At 58.8% G+C, this 16,210-nt stretch overlaps 3 protein-coding genes and 1 non-coding gene across 16 annotated transcripts in view; all 4 read right to left on the bottom strand.

Annotated features, from left to right (window-relative positions):
• Positions 1-51: 51 nt before the first annotated feature.
• Positions 52-3,418, bottom strand: AQP10 (aquaporin 10). 6 transcript variants are annotated; one of them, XM_054050916.1, is made up of 6 exons: positions 2,854-3,418; positions 1,964-2,161; positions 1,732-1,869; positions 1,511-1,629; positions 1,210-1,427; positions 52-1,136 (listed from the first exon to the last, which is right to left on the bottom strand). In XM_054050916.1, the coding sequence occupies exons 1-6, from the start codon at positions 2,888-2,890 to the stop codon at positions 911-913; spliced, it is 936 nt and encodes a 311-aa protein (XP_053906891.1). In that variant the 5' UTR covers positions 2,891-3,418; the 3' UTR covers positions 52-910. The 6 variants fall into 6 exon arrangements, with proteins under 6 accessions (XP_053906891.1, XP_009561631.2, XP_053906887.1 ...); XM_009563336.2 differs by having other exon boundaries at positions 1,964-2,090; XM_054050912.1 differs by having other exon boundaries at positions 52-1,133; positions 1,964-2,090.
• Positions 3,419-3,568: 150 nt separating this feature from the next.
• HAX1 (HCLS1 associated protein X-1) lies at positions 3,569-6,914 on the bottom strand. Its single transcript, XM_054050926.1, has 8 exons — positions 6,810-6,914; positions 5,202-5,440; positions 4,983-5,119; positions 4,482-4,524; positions 4,279-4,394; positions 4,021-4,171; positions 3,810-3,949; positions 3,569-3,695 (listed from the first exon to the last, which is right to left on the bottom strand). The coding sequence occupies exons 1-7, from the start codon at positions 6,866-6,868 to the stop codon at positions 3,831-3,833; spliced, it is 864 nt and encodes a 287-aa protein (XP_053906901.1). The 5' UTR covers positions 6,869-6,914; the 3' UTR covers positions 3,569-3,695; positions 3,810-3,830.
• Positions 6,915-7,991: 1,077 nt separating this feature from the next.
• Positions 7,992-16,210, bottom strand: part of UBAP2L (ubiquitin associated protein 2 like) — a 36,842-nt gene continuing 28,623 nt past the window's right edge. For 4 of the 8 annotated variants that reach the window (XM_054050848.1, XM_054050850.1, XM_054050855.1 and 1 more), the window contains 8 exons: positions 15,819-15,872; positions 15,333-15,414; positions 12,887-13,104; positions 12,692-12,797; positions 11,202-11,269; positions 10,710-10,907; positions 10,267-10,317; positions 7,992-8,821 (listed from right to left, as the gene is read on the bottom strand). In XM_054050848.1, coding sequence (XP_053906823.1) covers positions 8,726-8,821; positions 10,267-10,317; positions 10,710-10,907; positions 11,202-11,269; positions 12,692-12,797; positions 12,887-13,104; positions 15,333-15,414; positions 15,819-15,872 — 873 coding nt within the window. In that variant the 3' untranslated portion in view covers positions 7,992-8,725. The remainder of the gene's footprint in view (positions 8,822-10,266; positions 10,318-10,709; positions 10,908-11,201; positions 11,270-12,691; positions 12,798-12,886; positions 13,105-15,332; positions 15,415-15,818; positions 15,873-16,210) is intronic. The other 4 variants (XM_054050852.1, XM_054050853.1, XM_054050856.1 and 1 more) reach the window with 2 other exon arrangements.
• Positions 15,519-15,652, bottom strand: LOC128849431 (small nucleolar RNA SNORA58). Its single transcript, XR_008447389.1, has one exon. It is a non-coding gene; the product is annotated as a small nucleolar RNA SNORA58 (small nucleolar RNA).

Genomic DNA, 16,210 nt, shown 5'->3' with positions numbered 1-16,210 from the left:
CCTCTGGGTGTTCCCGACCGCCCGCAGAGCTCCGCCCGGTGACCCCGCGGGGGGGGGGAAGGCCGCGCGTCGGGCCTGTGGTGGAGGATGGAATCATCCTGGAAGGGTTTGGATTGGGAAGGAGCTTTGAGATGATGGAGTCCAAATGCCCGTGTGCACCACTGCCCCATCTCTGAGCACCTCATCCAGACCGCTTTTAGAGCCCTCTAGTGGTGGATGGGGCTCCACCATTGCCCTGTGCGGCCTCTGCCAGAGCCCGAGAGGCCTTTCAGTGAAGGAACCTTTCCCATTATCCAATCTCAGCCTCCTCTGGTGCAATGTGAGGATTTTTCCTCTCGTCCCATCACTTGTTCCTTGGGAGCAGAGCTCAGCACCCGCCTCACTCCAACCTCCTTCCCAGAAGCTGCACAGAGCCATGAGGTTTACCCTCAGCCTCCTCTTCTCCACACTAAACACCCCCAGCTGGTCCCACAACCCCTGTTTTCCAGCCCCTTCCCAGCTCCGTTCCCATCTCCAGATGTGCTCCAGCCCCTCAAGGTCTTTCTTGGAGTGGATGACCCAAAACTGAACCCAGGATTCAAGATGTGGGATTCAAGATCCCGGAGGGGTGGCCCCAGGGTTAGACCTGAGGGTCTCGGGGTTATCTGTGGGTGTTGCAATGACACTCCCAGGAGTGTCTGGGGACCAGGGTGGTTCTGGGGGGGGGTCCCAGGAAGAGCCCCAGGGGTCCCAAAGGGGTAGCTCACACTGCCCAGGGTCCCCCTCCCAGGAGCTGCTGCACCCCCGTCTGCAGACACAGCTGCTCCAGGACCTCAGGGCTGGTTTAATTGAGCAATAGGGAACGCGGAGCGGGCTCTGCCCCCCAACTCAATGTGCTGGAAGTGACTGTGGTGGCTGGGGGTCTCTGGTGTCACATCTTCTGGGCCAGAACCCTCTTGGCGTCTTTCTCCATGGGTGACCCCGTGATGTCTGGTGGGATGGCAGAGCTGACGAGGACCAGAGCGTTGTGCGTGTCCGGGGGCTTGTCCTCCTCCTCAGGGTGGTGGAAAGCCACGAGGAGCTGGTAGAGGACCGAGCCAAGCGTGGCTCCCACCAGCGGGGCCACCACTGGTACCCACCACCACCCATTGCCCCTGCTGGGGACAGGGCACAGTGGGTGGGGGTTAATGTTGTCCCCCCCCCCAACCCTCACACCCTTTCTTTACCCACCTGAACACCTCAGCTCCCCATCCGCCCACGTAGGTGAAGAGCCGGGGCCCAAAATCCCGTGCTGGATTCATGGGGCAACCACAGTTGGAGCCCATGGAAACTTCAATGGAGAAGACCAGAAGAGCCACAGCCACCGGTTCCAGCCCCTTGGGAATGCCCTTATTCTGCGTATCCACGATGGCCTGGATCCCCAGGATCAACACCGCCGTGCCCATAACCTGTGTAGTCAACACAGCCGCTCAGCTCCGCGGTGACCAGCACCGCACCGGTGGGTGTAGGGTGAGCCAACCCCAGCCCCAACCTGGTCCAAGAAGCCGTTGGAGATGGAAAGGTAGTCAGCAGGGTAGGTGGCAAAGATGGATGCGGTTTCTCGGGGGCCGGATACGGTGAGGGTCCCGTTGCTGTAGTGCTGGATGGCATCTGTGGAGCAGTGGCAGAGCCCATCTAACGAGCCTGGCCAACGCGGCTGTGTTGTCTGGGCTCGCAGATGGACTCTGCCACCCAAAGTACGCTTATCCATACCGGAGTAAAGGGCATAGACAGCTCCGGCGGAGATGAAAGCTGCCAAGGTCTGCACAGTCACAAAGATGGGGAACTTCCACCAGGGCAACTGCTCCACCAGGCACATGGCAAGGGAGAACGCCGGGTTGAGGTGGGCTCCTGCAATGGAGCAGGGAGAGGGCTGGGAGTGGAAGGTCCTCAAGGATGGAGAGCTGGAGGATGGTGGGTGTTTGGAGCCTCTATTCGGCCTCACCGGAGACCCCTCCTGCTGTGTAGATGGCCACCATGACGGCCAAGGCACCTGCCAGGTTGGCAGTGAGGATGTTCCCCTTTGTTCCGGAGCTGGTGAGCATCTGTGCCGAGCCGCCCAGTGTGATCAGCTGGAGGAGAAGGACATGGTTCCACCATGGCCCCATGCTGAGTCCGCTCCAACAGCCAGCGGTAGAATCAGCTGGAGGGAATGGACATGGCTCCACTATAGCTGCTGGTGGGATCAGCTGGAGGAGATGGACATGGCTCCACTATAGCTGCTGGTGGGATCAGCTGGAGGAGATGGACATGGCTCCACTATAGCTGCTGGTGGGATCAGCTGGAGGGGATGGACATGGCTCCACCACAGCTGCTGGTGGGATCAGCTGGAGGGGATGGACATGACTCCACCACAGCTGCTGGTGGGATCAGCTGGAGGAGATGGACATGGTTGCACTGAAGCCCCTGGTGGGATCAGGTGGAGATAAACGTGGCTCCACCACAGCCGTGCAGCTGCTGGTGGCATCAGCTGGAGGAGATGGACACGGCTCCACCCTGGTTTTGACAGCAGGGTGAATAAATTACCAGTAATTAATTAACCCGTGGAGCTGGCAGGGAACGGCTGCCGCTGGCGTGGCTATGGCGACGCCAGCCCGACGCAGGCTACGGCCCCAGTGTGGCTGCGCGGCAGCAACCTTTGCCTGCAGTGGGCAGGAGGCATCAAGGCACGCGGCACCCAGCGCCCGTATCCTTACCGCACTGGAGGTGCTGCCAAGGTGGACGCACAGGGACAGCATCCAAGAAGGAGACCAAACCCCCAAACCCTCCAACCCCAGCGAAGGATGGACAGTGGACCCCCAGAACCCTTCACGGCTCAGCCCCGGCCCTGCTTACGATGAGCACGAAGACGGCAAGCAGCTCGGCCAGGCATTCCCGCGCCAGTTGGTTCCGGATGCGGAGCAGAGCCCGAGTCTTCTTTAAGATGGAATTAGTGGCCATGGTGCCGGACAGGAATGGGCAGCAGAGGCAGCCGCCGGCGTTGTCAGCTCTTACGCAGTGTGACTTTATGAACCCGGGAGCCGGGGTGGGTGATAACACACAGACTTTAATCCAATCAAGGCCACACGACAGGGAGACGCCTGGCAGGGACCAGAGTCCCACGTGGGGCTGAGGACAGTGGCACCACATGATGGTGGCATCTCCTGGTTGGAGCAGACCTGGTAGGAGCCCCCCAGGATCGTGGAGAGGCCACGGGGAACCGAGACCCCTCTCAAGGTGAGCGTGCGTTTCCCTGCGGGGAGCTCCCCGTGTTCCCTGCCGGATCCCTGCCCAAGCCGCAACTGCAGGTGTTTTGTGGAATCAAACCCTATAACCCAAAATAAGTTAACCCACATCACGGGCAGCGCTAATAAAGAGGCCTTGGAAAGGCTCCCAGGCCCTCAAGAACGGCGCAGGGGAGGTGTTGGCGCAGCAGTGGGCAGGGAAAATGGAGAGGGAGGTGGGCACGGGACCAGGGTGGGGGAGCCTGGCGGCTGCTGGAACCCACAGAGCACAGCCCCGGCTCACGGCCTCCGAATCGCGAAGGTTCCAGCCTGAAGGAGCTCAACAAGTTGCCGTTAGCACAAATAGACTTTATTGCTCTGTACACACCCCCCTGCGCAGCCCCATGAGTGTCCCCGCAGCATCCCTGCATCCCAAAAGGCTCAGGCGCCAGCTCCCAGCAGGATCGGAGCCATCTGCAACAAAAGTGGGCGGTGAGAAGATGCTGCTGCCCACCACCTGCTCCGGAAGGACCGGCAGTACCCCGGTATCCCAAGAAACCCTGGGGTCCCCACACCCATCACACGCACCGGGTGCTCAGCCCAGTGCAGCTACCAGCTGGAGAACCAGCGGCGGAAGAAGCTGCCCAGCACAGACGAGGGATCACTCAAGTTGGGAGTGCAGAGCTTGTCTTGCCGTGGCCACGCATCCGTAAACTGCGCCAACTCCCCTAGGAGAGCAGAAGAGCTTGCTCAGAGGAGCCCCATCCTGCTCCCCACGCCCTCCCAGCGCTCCACTCACTGTCATCCATGTTGACCACCTCCTCCCGGTAGTCCTTGCCCTTCCCATCCTCCTTGGTGGTGGTGATGAAAGCCTGGTCACCTCTCCGGCGCGTCACTGTTGTCTCCCGGCGGCCCTGGCTGTCCTGCACGGTCCGGCGCTCCTCCACCGCCTGTGGAACCCCAAGAGATGCCACCACCCCAGGCTCTGCTCCAGGCGCTGGGAACAGCATTCCCAGGTTGCCCGTGGGCCACTGACACTCCATCAGGGGCCACTCACCCCATCAGGAAGAGTCACTTTGGTGACGGAGATGCTCTGGAAGTAAGAGCGGGACTCGGGTTCGCCCGGCCTCAGGATGGTGCCCAGCCCCGCGGAGGAGACCTGGGAGTCCAGGTCTGTGGGGAGACGTCAGAGGGAGACAGCGGGGTGGGAATGTGCTCCAAGGGGCTGGCAGAGACCCCTGCCCCATGCCCAGCACCCACCTTGGTCCTCCTTGAGGGCAGGAGCTGGAGGAGCATCTTCCAGCTGCAAGGCAAAGCCGGGAGTTGGTGATGGGGTGGGAAACGTGGTGTGGAGCAAGGACAGGAGGTCTGGGCATGGAAGGGTGACGCGGGGCAGGGAAGGGCGACGCGGGGCAGGGAAGGGCGACGCGGGGCAGGGAAGGGCGACGCGGGGCAGGGAAGGGCGACGCGGGGCCGGGAAGGGCGACGCGGGGCCGGGAAGGGCGACGCGGGGCAGGGAAGGGCGACGCGGGGCAGGGAAGGCTGATGTGGGGCAGGGAAGAGCAACGCGGGACCGGGAAGGCTGATGCGGGGCAGGGAAGAGCGACGCTGGGCCGGGAAGGGTACCAGGGGGCAGGAATGGGGGACACGGGACCGGGATGCATGATGCGGGGCAGGCAAGCGTGACGTGGGGCAGACAAGAATGACGCAGCATCGACAGCCACTGCAGCAGTGCTCACGTCCCCCCATTCCCGCACCCACCCCCAGGAAGGGGCTCCAGCGCCACGCTGGCTCCACGCAGCTCTCGCTGCCTCCCGGGGATGCGCTGGGAGCGGGATCATCCGGCTGCTTCAACATGGAATCCCGGAGCGGCCGCTGGGGGCTTGGCTGGGGGGGCTCTGGAGGACAAACAGAAGGTGGGGGTCAGGTTGGGGCGCCCCACTCCGGCCCCCCCATAGACCAGCTCCTCCCCATCCGCACCCAAGGGTGGCGGGAGCGCAGGCCAGGCCCCCCCGAGGGCACCCAGGAGTTCGCCCATGTCCCGGAACAGCTCCTCGAAGGCGCCGCGGGAGCCACCACGGCTGAAGCCGAAGCTGGGGCTGAAGCCGAAGCTGAAGAGAAAATCTTGCGGAGGTTCAGAGAGGCCTGAGGCGACGCCATCTTCATCCTCGTCCTCATCCTCATCCCACGCTGCGGAGCCAAAAAGCGGATCCCGGGGCCTGTGTGAAAGCGTCGCTGAGATCTGGAGCAGCCGCAGGGATTGGGGCGGGGGGGAAGTGGGATGGGGCCCCTTTCCGGGGGGGAAATAGAGGAAAAAGGGGGGGAAATAGGGGGAAAAGGGGGGAAACTAAGGGGAAAAGGGGGGGAACTAGGGAGAAAAGGGGGGGAACTGGGACAGGATGGGGGGAACTGGGATGGGGCCCCTTTCTAGTGGGGGGAAATGGGGGAAAAGGGGGGGAAATAGGGCAAAAAGGGGGTGAAATAGGGGGAAAAGGGGGGGAATAGGGAAAAAAGGGGGGTAATAGGGGAAAAAGGGGGGGGAAATTGGGGGAAAAGGGGGGGAAATGGGGGAAAAGGGGGGGAAATAGGGGGAAAAGCGGGGGAAATAGGGGGAAAAGGGGGGGAACTGGGATGGGGCCCCTTTCCAGGGGGGGAAATAGAGGGAAAAGGGGGGAACTGGGACAGGATGGGGAAACTGGGATGGGGCCCCTTTCCAGTGGGGGGAAACAGGGGGAACCAGGACAGGATGGGGGAAAATGGGATGTGGCCCCTTTCCAGGGAGAGAAATAGGGGGAAAAGGGGGGGAAATAGGGGAAAAGGGGGGGAACCAGGACAGGATGGGGGGAACTGGGATGGGGCCCCTTTCCAGGGAGGGAAATAGGGGGAAAAGGGGGGGAAATAAGGGGAAAGTGGGGGGAACTGGGATGGAGAAATCAGGATAAATCAGGGGGACCGGCATGGGGAAGGGGGGGAAAGGGGAGACCGGAGGGGGTCGTGGAACCGGGAAGGTGTGGAAGGGGGATAGAGGGGTTGGAACCGGAATAAATCGGGAGGGGACGGGTTCAGGACGGGGGAAACAGCGATAAAGGGGGAACCGGGCTAAATCGGGGGGGGGAGGAACAGGATGAGGAAGGGGGAGACCGGGGGGGCTGTGGAACTGGGAAGGTGTGGAACGGGGATAGAGGGGTTGGAACCGGGATAAATGGGGGAGGGGGGACCGGTTCAGGACGGGGGAAAGGGATAAAAGGGGAACCGGGATAAAGCGGAGGGAGTACGGGATGGGGAAGGGGAGAGCGAGGGGTGGGGGAAGTGGGACGGGGGTGGAAACGGGGTCGGGGGAACTGGGATTGGGGGGGGAAACTGGGATGAGGGGGGGGAACTGGAATTGGGGGGGGAACTGGGATTGGGGGGGGGAACTGGGATTGGGGAGGGGAGGGAACTGGGATTGGGGGGGTACTGGGATTGGGGGGGGAACGGGATTGGGGAGGGGGGGGAACTGGGATTGGGGGGGGGAAGACTGGGATTGGGGGGGGAGGGAACTGGGATGACGGGGAAAAACCGGTCCAAGGGCAGCGGGGTGTCCGGTACCGGTTCCCACCGCGCCCCGGGAAGCCGAAGAAGCCTCGAAAAGCGTCGTAAAAGCTCATGGAGCCTCCGCCGCTTCCGCCGCGCGGCCGTAAAGCGCCGCGGCCGCAAAACACGGGTGTCGCAAATACCCCCCCCCCCCAATCCCGGTGAGCCGTGGCCTCACCGTGGCGATCGCAGCCCCCAGAGCCCCCCCGGCCATTGCAGGGGCGCGATGGGGGCTCAGCACCCACCACTGGGGACCTCCCCCCTGTGCTGGGGACCCCCCAATTCTGGGACCCTCCCCCAGTGCTGGGGACCGCACCCCCTTCTGGGACGCCCCCCGTGCTCGGGACCCCCCAACCTGTGCTTGGGACCCCCCCCGTGCTGGGACCCCCCCCCCACCCCTATGCTGGGACCCCTCCGTACCAACTCCCGGGCTCCCATTCCCCTCCCTCGGCCCCATTCACGAGCACAATGGGTGCACGGGGGGGGCTCAGCACCCACTGTTGGGGTCCTGTTCACCCCCCCCAACCTGTGCTGAGGACCCCTCCTGTGCTGGGACCCCCCCGTACCAACTCCAGGGGTCCCATTCCCCTCCCTTGGCCCCATCCACGAGCACAATGGGTGCGCAGGGGGGGGTTCACCCCCCCAGCCTGTGCTGAGGACCCCCCCCCCCACCTCTATGCTGGGACCCCTCCGTACCAACTCCTGGGGTCCCATTCCCCTCCCTTGGCCCCATTCACGAGCACAATGGGTGCACAGGGGGGGGTTCACCCCCCCAACCTGTGCTGAGGACCCCCCCCCCCCGTGCTGGTGACCCCCCCTGTGCTGGGACCCCCCCGTACCAACTCGAGGGGTCCCATTCCCCTCCCTTGGCCCCATCCATGACCACAATGAGTGCACAGGGGGGGTTCAGCACCCACTGTTGGGGTCCTGTTCCCCCCCCCCCCCCCCCCCCCCCCCCGGGGATCCTTCATGGTGGGGGGAAGCACCCCCACACCTTGGCCAGGGTGGGGGGACAGGAAGGGACAGGGCCTGTACAGGGGAAAAGAAGGGCGACGCTGTCCCTCAGAAGAGGATAAATCCGCAAAAGCAGTGGGGAAAAGCTGGGGGAGGGGGGGGGGGGAGGGAAGCCCTGCCCCCCCCTTTTGCCCCCCCAACCCTTTCCCGGAGCCAAAAATACGGCAGGAGGCTGAGAAGGTATTAAAAAATCCAGACAGCACGTTGTGATCTTTATTTTCTTTAGTAAATCCCGCCCGGGGACCGGATTGAACCCAAAAATACAAGATGGGGACTGCAAAAAAGACCAAAAATCCCCCCAAAACACCCCAAAAGCAGGAGATAATTACAGCGTGCAGGGGGGAAGGGGAGGAGGATGAAAAATAGGGAGAACGGAAACCAGGGAGCCCTCGGCAGCGGGAAATGAGAGGACGGCGCGGGGTTTTGGTTTTTATATACAAGACACATTTATCCATTAAATTTAGAACACGGTACAAAAAAACACTTCAACTAATTCATCTTACAATGCTGTTCATATCAATTACTGCTCGTATTCCTAATAATAAGGGGGTTCGCCGTAGGCACCCCGCGGCTTCCACTCCTTCAGAGGCAGGAGAGGTGAGGGGGAGAGGGGAGGAAGGAGTCAAAACCAGCCAAGGCCCCTCCGGCACCCGGTTCCGAATGCAGAGAGAGAGAGAGAGAGAGAGAAGGAGAGAGAGAAAAAACGAAACAAAACCAAAAAAAACCAAAAAAAACCAAAAAAAAAAAGGAAAAAGAAGAAGAAAAAAAAAATACAAATTCTATATTACAGACAAAGGGGGAGAAGGTGGCGGAGCTGACGGCCGCCACGTCCTGCTCCGAGCTGCGCCGCGCGGGCTCCTCCAGAGTTGGGGGCCAGTGGGGTTGGTGTCGGGGCACGGGCGGCGGGCGCGGGGGGCTCAGTTGGTGCCCCAGCTGTAGCTGTTGTAGGCGGATTTGTTGGCCTGGGATTTCTGGGGGATGGAGCTGCCTTGGCTGCGCTGCCCGGAGCCGCTCTGCGAGAAGGAGAAGGTTGGGGTTACCCCAAAGGGAAGAGGAGAAAACATGAAGGGTGGTGGTAGGGGGGGTTCCCCCCGAGCGACATATGGCAGCAGCGGGTCCGGCTCCTCCTCGGCGCTCGCCAGCTCGTCTGTCTGCGTGCCGTGAGAAGTCCACACCGGACGGCAGCACCTGAGCATCCGCCCTGAGCCGGCTCCCAGCACCGCTGCGGGGGCCCGGGGGAAAACAGGGAAAAGGGGATGGAAAAGGAGGAAAAGGAGAGGGGGGAAAGGAGAGGGGGGAAAAGGAGAGGGGGGAAAAGGAGAGGGGGGAAAAGGAGAGGGGGGAAAAGGAGACGGGGGAAAAGGAGAGGGGGGAAAAGGAGAGGGGGGAAAAGGAGAGGGGGGAAAAGGAGAGGGGGGAAAAGGAGAGGGGGGAAAAGGAGAGGGGGGAAAAGGAGAGGGGGGAAAAGGAGAGGGGGGAAAAGGAGAGGGGGGAAAAGGAGAGGGGGGAAAAGGAGAGGGGGGAAAGGAGAAGGGGGGAAAGGAGAAGGGGGGAAAAGGAGAGGGGGGAAAAGGAGAGGGGGGAAAAGGAGAGGGGGGAAAAGGAGAGGGGGGAAAAGGAGAGGGGGGAAAAGGAGAGGGGGGAAAAGGAGAGGGGGGAAAAGGAGAGGGGGGAAAAGGAGAGGGGGAAAAGGAGAGGGGGAAAAGGAGAGGGGGGAAAAGGAGAGGGGGGAAAAGGAGAGGGGGGAAAAGGAGAGGGGGGAAAAGGAGAGGGGGGAAAAGGAGAGGGGGGAAAACGAGAGGGGGGAAAACGAGAAGGGGGAAAACGAGAAGGGGGGGGAAACGAGAAGGGGGGGAAACGAGAAGGGGGGAAACGAGAAGGGGGGGAACGAGAAGGGGGAAAATGAGGGGAGGGAACACAAGAGGGGAAAACGGGGCAAACGAGAGGGGGAAAATGAGAAGGGGGAAAACGAGAGGGAGGGGAAAATGAGGGGGGAAAAAGGGGGGAAAAGGGGGGAAAAATGAGAGGGGGAAATGAGGAGGGGAAACAAAGAGGGGAACAAGAGGGGGGAAAATGGGGTGGGGAAACATGGTGGGGAACGAGAGGGGGAGAAACGAAAGAGGGGGGGAAAACAAGATGATAAAGGGGGAAGTGGGGAAAGTAGGAGAAAAAAGGGCAAAAGAATGGGAAAAGGGGAAGAAGGGGAGAGAAGCGGTGGAAGGGCACGTGTTGTGTCTGCCCGCAGGTGTGTGTGTCTGCACGCTCTGACTGAGGGTCCCTCTCCTTGCCTGGCGGGGCCATGGAGGGACAACAGGGGCTGTTTGAGCCTGGAGGGGGGGCTACGAGAGCCTGGACAGCAGCTATGAGAGCCTGAAGGGGGGCTACGAGAGCCTGGGGGGCCTTAGGGGCAGGGGGGACCCCAGGGTAAGTGCAATGCATGATCAGAGAGGTTCATTACCTGGTCCTCCTGCTGGCGTTGGCAGCACAGAATCATCTGCAAATATGGAAGCTGTTGCAGTACCAGGATATGTAAAAATAAAGGGACAAACTATGACAATAGAAATCCATGGTTAGACCTGAGAGCTAGGGCGGGGCAGTGGCTGTGGTGAGGAACCCCTGCGCTGCTGGCCTGCGGAGCCACAAACTCCGAGGAAAAGGGAGAGGTGGGGGCAATTCCAGGCCCCGCTGCGCGGATGGAGGGCACTACCCGACCCTACCTGGTACTGCCCGGCAGCGGGGGGCTGCGCCAAGTCCCCCCCAGCCCTTCCTCACCTCCTCCTCTCATCGGCCCTGCGTGTATGTGCGGGTGTGTGTGCGTGTCGACGCGTGTGTCTGCAGGGAAAGGGAGGGAAAAGGGAAGCGAGAGCCCTAAGGATCCCCCAGATCTCGGGGGGGCCGTACCTGCCCATCCTGCTGCAGGTGGTGGTGGAGGATCTGCGAATGGGGCTGCTGGTGCGGGGTCAAGATGTGCATGAAGGGGGTAGGAGGGTACGCCGCCGCCGTCGCAGGGTTGATGGGGCCGCCGCTGCCCAGTGCCGAAGGCAGGTTGAAGGAGGCTGCTGGCGTTCCAGTGTGAAATCCCTGCTTCTCAAAGGATTGCTGAGGAGGAGACAGCAACGGCAGGGTCAGGCCTGCGAGCCGAGCGGCACTTCCCAGCCCAGCTCGACATGTCACAGCCCTGGGAGTCAGCGCAGAGAATAGACAGATTCCCTCCCTATGGCTATTTCCAGGCTTGGAATTGCTCTAAGTTGGGAAAGGCTGACCATTTCCCATCTCCCTTTCGGGCTGCTCTGAGAGACGAAAAGACTCTGCTGCCCAGGGAGGCCGGTTCAGAGCTGGACATCCGCTCCCCAGCGAAGCAGTGCCTCCCTGGCGCATCTGCCGGACACTGACCTGCGTTTTGGAGTAGACGGAGCCCGAGATGTCCGGCACTCCTGTATTACTGGATGTCACAGATACACCTGGGGAGAAGAAAAGGCAAACGAACATTAGGCAGCGGCCAGAACTCTGGCGGCTCCGCAGACAGGGAAGGTTTGAAGGTAGACGTTGTCCTGGGGAGCAGAGTCTGGGCAAGGCCAAGCTGCAAAGTGCCCGTCTGAGCTGAATTTCTTTCGCTCTGGATACGAGCAGTGACTGAATACCTCTGGAAACAAAAGTAGGGGCCTGCTGCCACCCAGAGAAATGCACATTCCTGAAGAGGCCAGAAAATGGAAACTCTGGGAAGACCTGGGGTGATGCAGCAGAAAACAAACCCCCAGGGTGACGAGGTAGAAAGAACATCCTGAGAGGTCAGTAGCAAGAATGTCCTGAGAGTTCCTGGGCTGGAAAACAGCGAATTTCAGGTAAAGTGGCCTCAGTTGTAGGCTGAGATGGTGGCTGCAATGACTGACAAAACCAGCACACAACCCACGTGTGATGGCGGCTGTTTTTAAAGGCACAGAGGGAAGCCTCAGCAACGCTTTAAGGCGTAGAAAAAAGGGTTGAAATGAAAGAGGTTTGGAAGACTCTGTGTTTTGTTTCCTCAGAATGTTAATTCGGGTAACCTGGTGAAGAGCTGAAGTGTCTTTGCAAAGAGAAAATTGCATCTGAAAGGGCTCTAAAGTATGGAAAAAAGGCACAACAGGAATTTAAAGGCTGGAGGAGGGACCCAAGTCAGCCAGACATCAACCAGGGAAACCCACTACCAAGTGGAGCTTGCGACCTTGTTGCATCTCTAAATCAAGGACGCGTCTCTAGAGAGTGCGCCTGCTAAAAGCTGGGGTCAAACAAGCTTCCATGCTCAGATCTGGAATAAATGTCGTCCTATCAATCACACACAGGCAGTAAAAAAACCCAAACTCAAACAATTCAGCAGCTTCATCTCTCTGAAGCTTAAGCTGAAAGAGGATTGAGATGAGATCTTAGGGAGAAATGTTTTGCTGTGAGGGTGGGGAGGCCCTGGCCCAGGTTTCCCAGAGCAGCGGTGGCTGCCCCATCCCTGGAGGGGTTCAAGGCCAGGTTGGATGAGGCTCGGAACCCCTGAGCCACTGGGAGATGATCCAGAGGTGGGACTTGGATGGGCTTTGAGGTCCATTCCAACCCAAATCATTACACGATTCATTCTCCGACTCTGATGCGAGTCCCAGGCCAGCTGCCTCCAACTGTGGGTCTCAGAGGAGGGCATGAAACGTTCTGTACTCCACAAACCCACTCAGACCTGGACACGGAATAAGTCTGGGCCTTTTCAAGGAGAATACGTGACCTGCAAGCTGAACTATGGCCATTTTCTTCCCTCGCTGCTGGAGGCAGTGGGGCAGCAGCCCCTCACGTGCCAGCGAGACTGGGAACAAGCCTTGCCACCACCACAACTGCTCCTGAGGAAGCTGCTTCGTTGGATCTCTTACCAGTGCTGTATCCATGTGAGCCATAGCCACTGGGCTGCTGGAAAGGGGTTGCTGATGCATTGACGCTGACATTCACACCATGCTGCTTGGAAGAGGTAGGAGCAACCTACAGAAAAGAGAGAAGCAGAGTTGAGGAGAGGCTTTGCTGCATCATCCTCCTGCCCCGATCTCAAGCCTTGCCATCTGGAAACTCACAGGGAACACAGCGGGCCCGTACTGGAAGGTGCTGGGGAGCCCCGGTACCCCTGTGTAGTACGGCAGACTGGTGTAACTGTAGCCAGGAGGCAACGCAGGGTTCAGGAACGTCTGCTGCGTGGTGTGGTGAGTCTGTGTTTGGCTCTGCTGAGGCTGCGCCAAGGTTGTTGCAGGAGCAGGGGAAGAGGCATCACCTCGACCAAATTTCGTTAAGTCACCTGGAATACAGGAGATCACCATCACCATTGAGCTTTGCTCCCAAGGAACAAGTGATAGGATGAGAGGAAACGGCCTCAAGCTATGCCACAAGAGGTTTAGATTGGATATTAGGAAACACTCCTTCACCAGAAGGGCTCTCAGGCCCTGGCAGAGGGTGGTGGGGTAGTCTCCATCCCTGGAGGGGTTAAAAGCTGGGTGGATGTGGCACTTAGGGACACGGTTCAGTGGTGAAGTTGGCAGTGTTTGGTTTACATCTGGAACGAATGATTTTAAAGGTTTTTCCAACCTAAAGGATCCTGTGATTCTACAAAAGGAGGCTGAAGAAAAATCCTGGCCCAACGGGGACCCAGCCATTTCATCAACCATGACTTGAACCATGACTTAAACCCCTCCTGCAGCTGCTGAGGATCGAGCGAGCCCTCACATCCTTGCACAATGATAAGGCCGAGCTGTTAATCCTCTTCTCATTCCGGAAAGCAGAACTTCAGAGGGGAAGCCCCCAGCAGCTGCGCTACAGAGCTGCACCAGCTCATGTTGGCCTGCAACTTGGCACGGGATAAAACCGCAGCAAAGCTGAAGCCAGAGCTCTCCCTAAGCCCTCTGTGCATTTGCACAACTCTGCTCCATCCAGAGTCAGGCCGAGGCTGGGGAAGCAGCCTGGAGGCCCTGTTCTACCAGAGGAGTTGATATCTCCAGTGGGGCTCCCACCTTCCTCTGTGCTGGCAGCACTCAAACACAGGTTCAGAGGCCCAGCAGCCAGCAGAGCACTTGGAAATATCGCTTCCTCCCTTCCCAGTCCAGTCATGGCGCAAGGGCTTCGCTACAGGGTTCGGGGAAGCTCCCTTTGCTCTTTACGAGCATCTGCTCGGCTCTTCCCTGCAAACACTCTCCCTATTCAGAGCTCACGCAGTGAGCCAGCAAATCTCTCCGTGCTTCCCCAGCCCGGGAGTGCAGCACAGCCACAAACATTCATTATCACTGATGTTAATTGGCAAATTACGCATGCAGCAGTGCTGCACTCCGAGCTTGGGATTTCAATCTCAGAGTGCCAGGCGAAGGACTTCTGCACAAAGAGGCTCTTGAGAAAGCAGAGGAAAAGCGGCGCTGGAAAAAGTGAATTAAAAAGCGCAACCATTCCTAAAGTATGTGAAAGCTTGGCACAAGTTTTGCCCGCTGCCATCGGCACCGACCAAGGTAAGCAAGGTATCAGCCACCACTCGGAATGTGGTTTGAATCTGCCAGGGCCTAAGTGTCCCTGCCCAAGGCAAGGGAGGTTGGAACTGGATGGGCTTTTAAGGTCCCTTCCAGACCAAACCACACCATGATTCTATGATCCTAACTGCCCCATTTTCTTTTTCCATGAGGCTGTCAAAATACATAAAAAAAACTTAAGAAGGACATGGAACTGTTGGAATGGGTCCAGAAGAGGCCATGAAGATGATCTGAGGGCTGGAGCACCTCTGCTATGAGGATGGACTGAGAGAGTTGTGGTTGTTGACCTGGAGAAGAGAAGGCTCTGGGGAGACCTTAGAGCAGCTTCCAGTACGGAAAGGGGCTCCAGGAAACTGGGGAGAAACTTTTTATCAAGGGCACAGGGTGACAGGATGAGGGGAATGCTTTAAATTGGAAGTGGGAAGATTTAGGTTAGACATTAGGAATGAAGGGTGGGGACGTCCTGGCCCAGGTTGCCCAGAGAAGCTGTGGCTGCCCCATCCCTGGAGGGGTTCCAGGCCAGGTTGGATGGGGTTTGGAGCCCCTGAGCCAGTGGGAGGTGTCCCTGCCTATGGCAGGGATGGAACTGGACGGGCTTTGAGGTCCCTTCCAACCCAAAGCATTCCATGATTCTATGATAAAAGACTTAATTTCTCCAGATTTGATGTTCCTTTGTGTTTTCACTCTAAGCGCCTGAGAAGCGCTGCTTAACCCCTGCCTCACCACAACCTGAAAAGCAGTTCCCTGGTTTTATGCCTTAGGGATTCTTTCAGCCCCTACTCGCTCCCCTTCCAGCTACCATGTCAACTCCTCATTGTCCACATCTTCCTGTCCTCGATAAGACCGGATGATCCCAGGGAAGTCAAGGATTTGGCTGCTGGGAAACATATTCTGGAGTAGGGGCAGTGCAGGAGGCTGGGGTAGACATAAGTCCAGGTGACAACAGCACAAGAAACCAGTACGCAGCAGCACAAACATCGATGGGATACGTGGTGAGAGCAGTCTTTTTCCCTACCAGAGTACGGATTGCTGCTCAGGCTGCCGTCTCTTCCAGTCAGCGGGGTGGTAGGTGTAGGGAATGGGATGCTGTAGTAATCCTGAAGGATTAAAACAAAAGGAGAAGAAGTTTTATGCGCTCCATTTGAAGATGCAAAGCAATACCTGTTGTGGAAAAGAGGAAATTCTGGCCTTCAGCTGCTAGAAATGTCAGCGTGCTGCAATTCAATCGGCCACACTGAGGCTGACCACAGCCTGCAGCCAGCCCTGGTTCTGTAGCATGCACCGTCCCCCTCGCCTGGCTATGGGAAGAACCAGGTAAGGTCTACTGGTATGCAGCCCTTAAACTTCCCTCAAAACACAAGGGATACACATCCTGTTGCTAAATAAACCCCATTCTCCTAGAAGTATTTAGCTACCGTCTCTTTCAAGGATCAGCGGCAAGGATCTACACCACCTTCACGTGCCGCTGTCAGATAAAACAACTCCAGTCCACATCACTCACCAACGGGAACCTCGTCTGAAGCATCTGCAAGTCATCGTATCCATACACTTGTGGCTAGAAAAAGAGCAGAAAGGGGCATTAGGGACACAGACTGAAGACGCTTGCCTAACTTCAGATGGAATGTTCTGATAAACATGAGATAAAGCCCAAAGCAGGTGATCAGAGCCCACACAATTACCTGAGCACAGGAAGCCGGTATTCACTCCTGCAAGACTGATGCTACTGAGAGAGATTATATGAGCTGCTCAAACTAAGAGTGAGCACCAAGTGCTACTGCTCCAGGACACAAAGGTACTTGGCAATCATTCCAACACGAAAATCTGTCCTCACCTTCAGAAGAGAGCGGTGACGTGCCACCTGACTCTGGCAGTCACCACGCTTCTGATCGCTCA

This window comes from Cuculus canorus, chromosome 28, assembly GCF_017976375.1.
Source record: "Cuculus canorus isolate bCucCan1 chromosome 28, bCucCan1.pri, whole genome shotgun sequence".
In the NCBI taxonomy this organism is placed as follows: domain Eukaryota; kingdom Metazoa; phylum Chordata; class Aves; order Cuculiformes; family Cuculidae; genus Cuculus; species Cuculus canorus.
This window is presented reverse-complemented; position numbering and strand designations above follow the sequence as displayed.

Coding starts and splice junctions, on each gene's coding strand:
- HAX1 (XM_054050926.1), bottom strand. CDS start 6,868: ATGAGCTTTTACGACGCTTTTCGAGGCTTCTTCGGCTTCCCGGGGCGC. Junction 4,525..4,982: donor GCTGGAGCCCCTTCCTGGGG/GTGGGTGCGGGA, acceptor TTTGCCTTGCAG/CTGGAAGATGCTCCTCCAGC. Junction 4,395..4,481: donor TGCCCTCAAGGAGGACCAAG/GTGGGTGCTGGG, acceptor GTCTCCCCACAG/ACCTGGACTCCCAGGTCTCC.
- AQP10 (XM_009563336.2), bottom strand. CDS start 3,147: ATGTGGTGCCACTGTCCTCAGCCCCACGTGGGACTCTGGTCCCTGCCA. Junction 1,870..1,963: donor CACAGCAGGAGGGGTCTCCG/GTGAGGCCGAAT, acceptor GCTCCATTGCAG/GAGCCCACCTCAACCCGGCG. Junction 1,137..1,209: donor TGGGGAGCTGAGGTGTTCAG/GTGGGTAAAGAA, acceptor CCCTGTCCCCAG/CAGGGGCAATGGGTGGTGGT.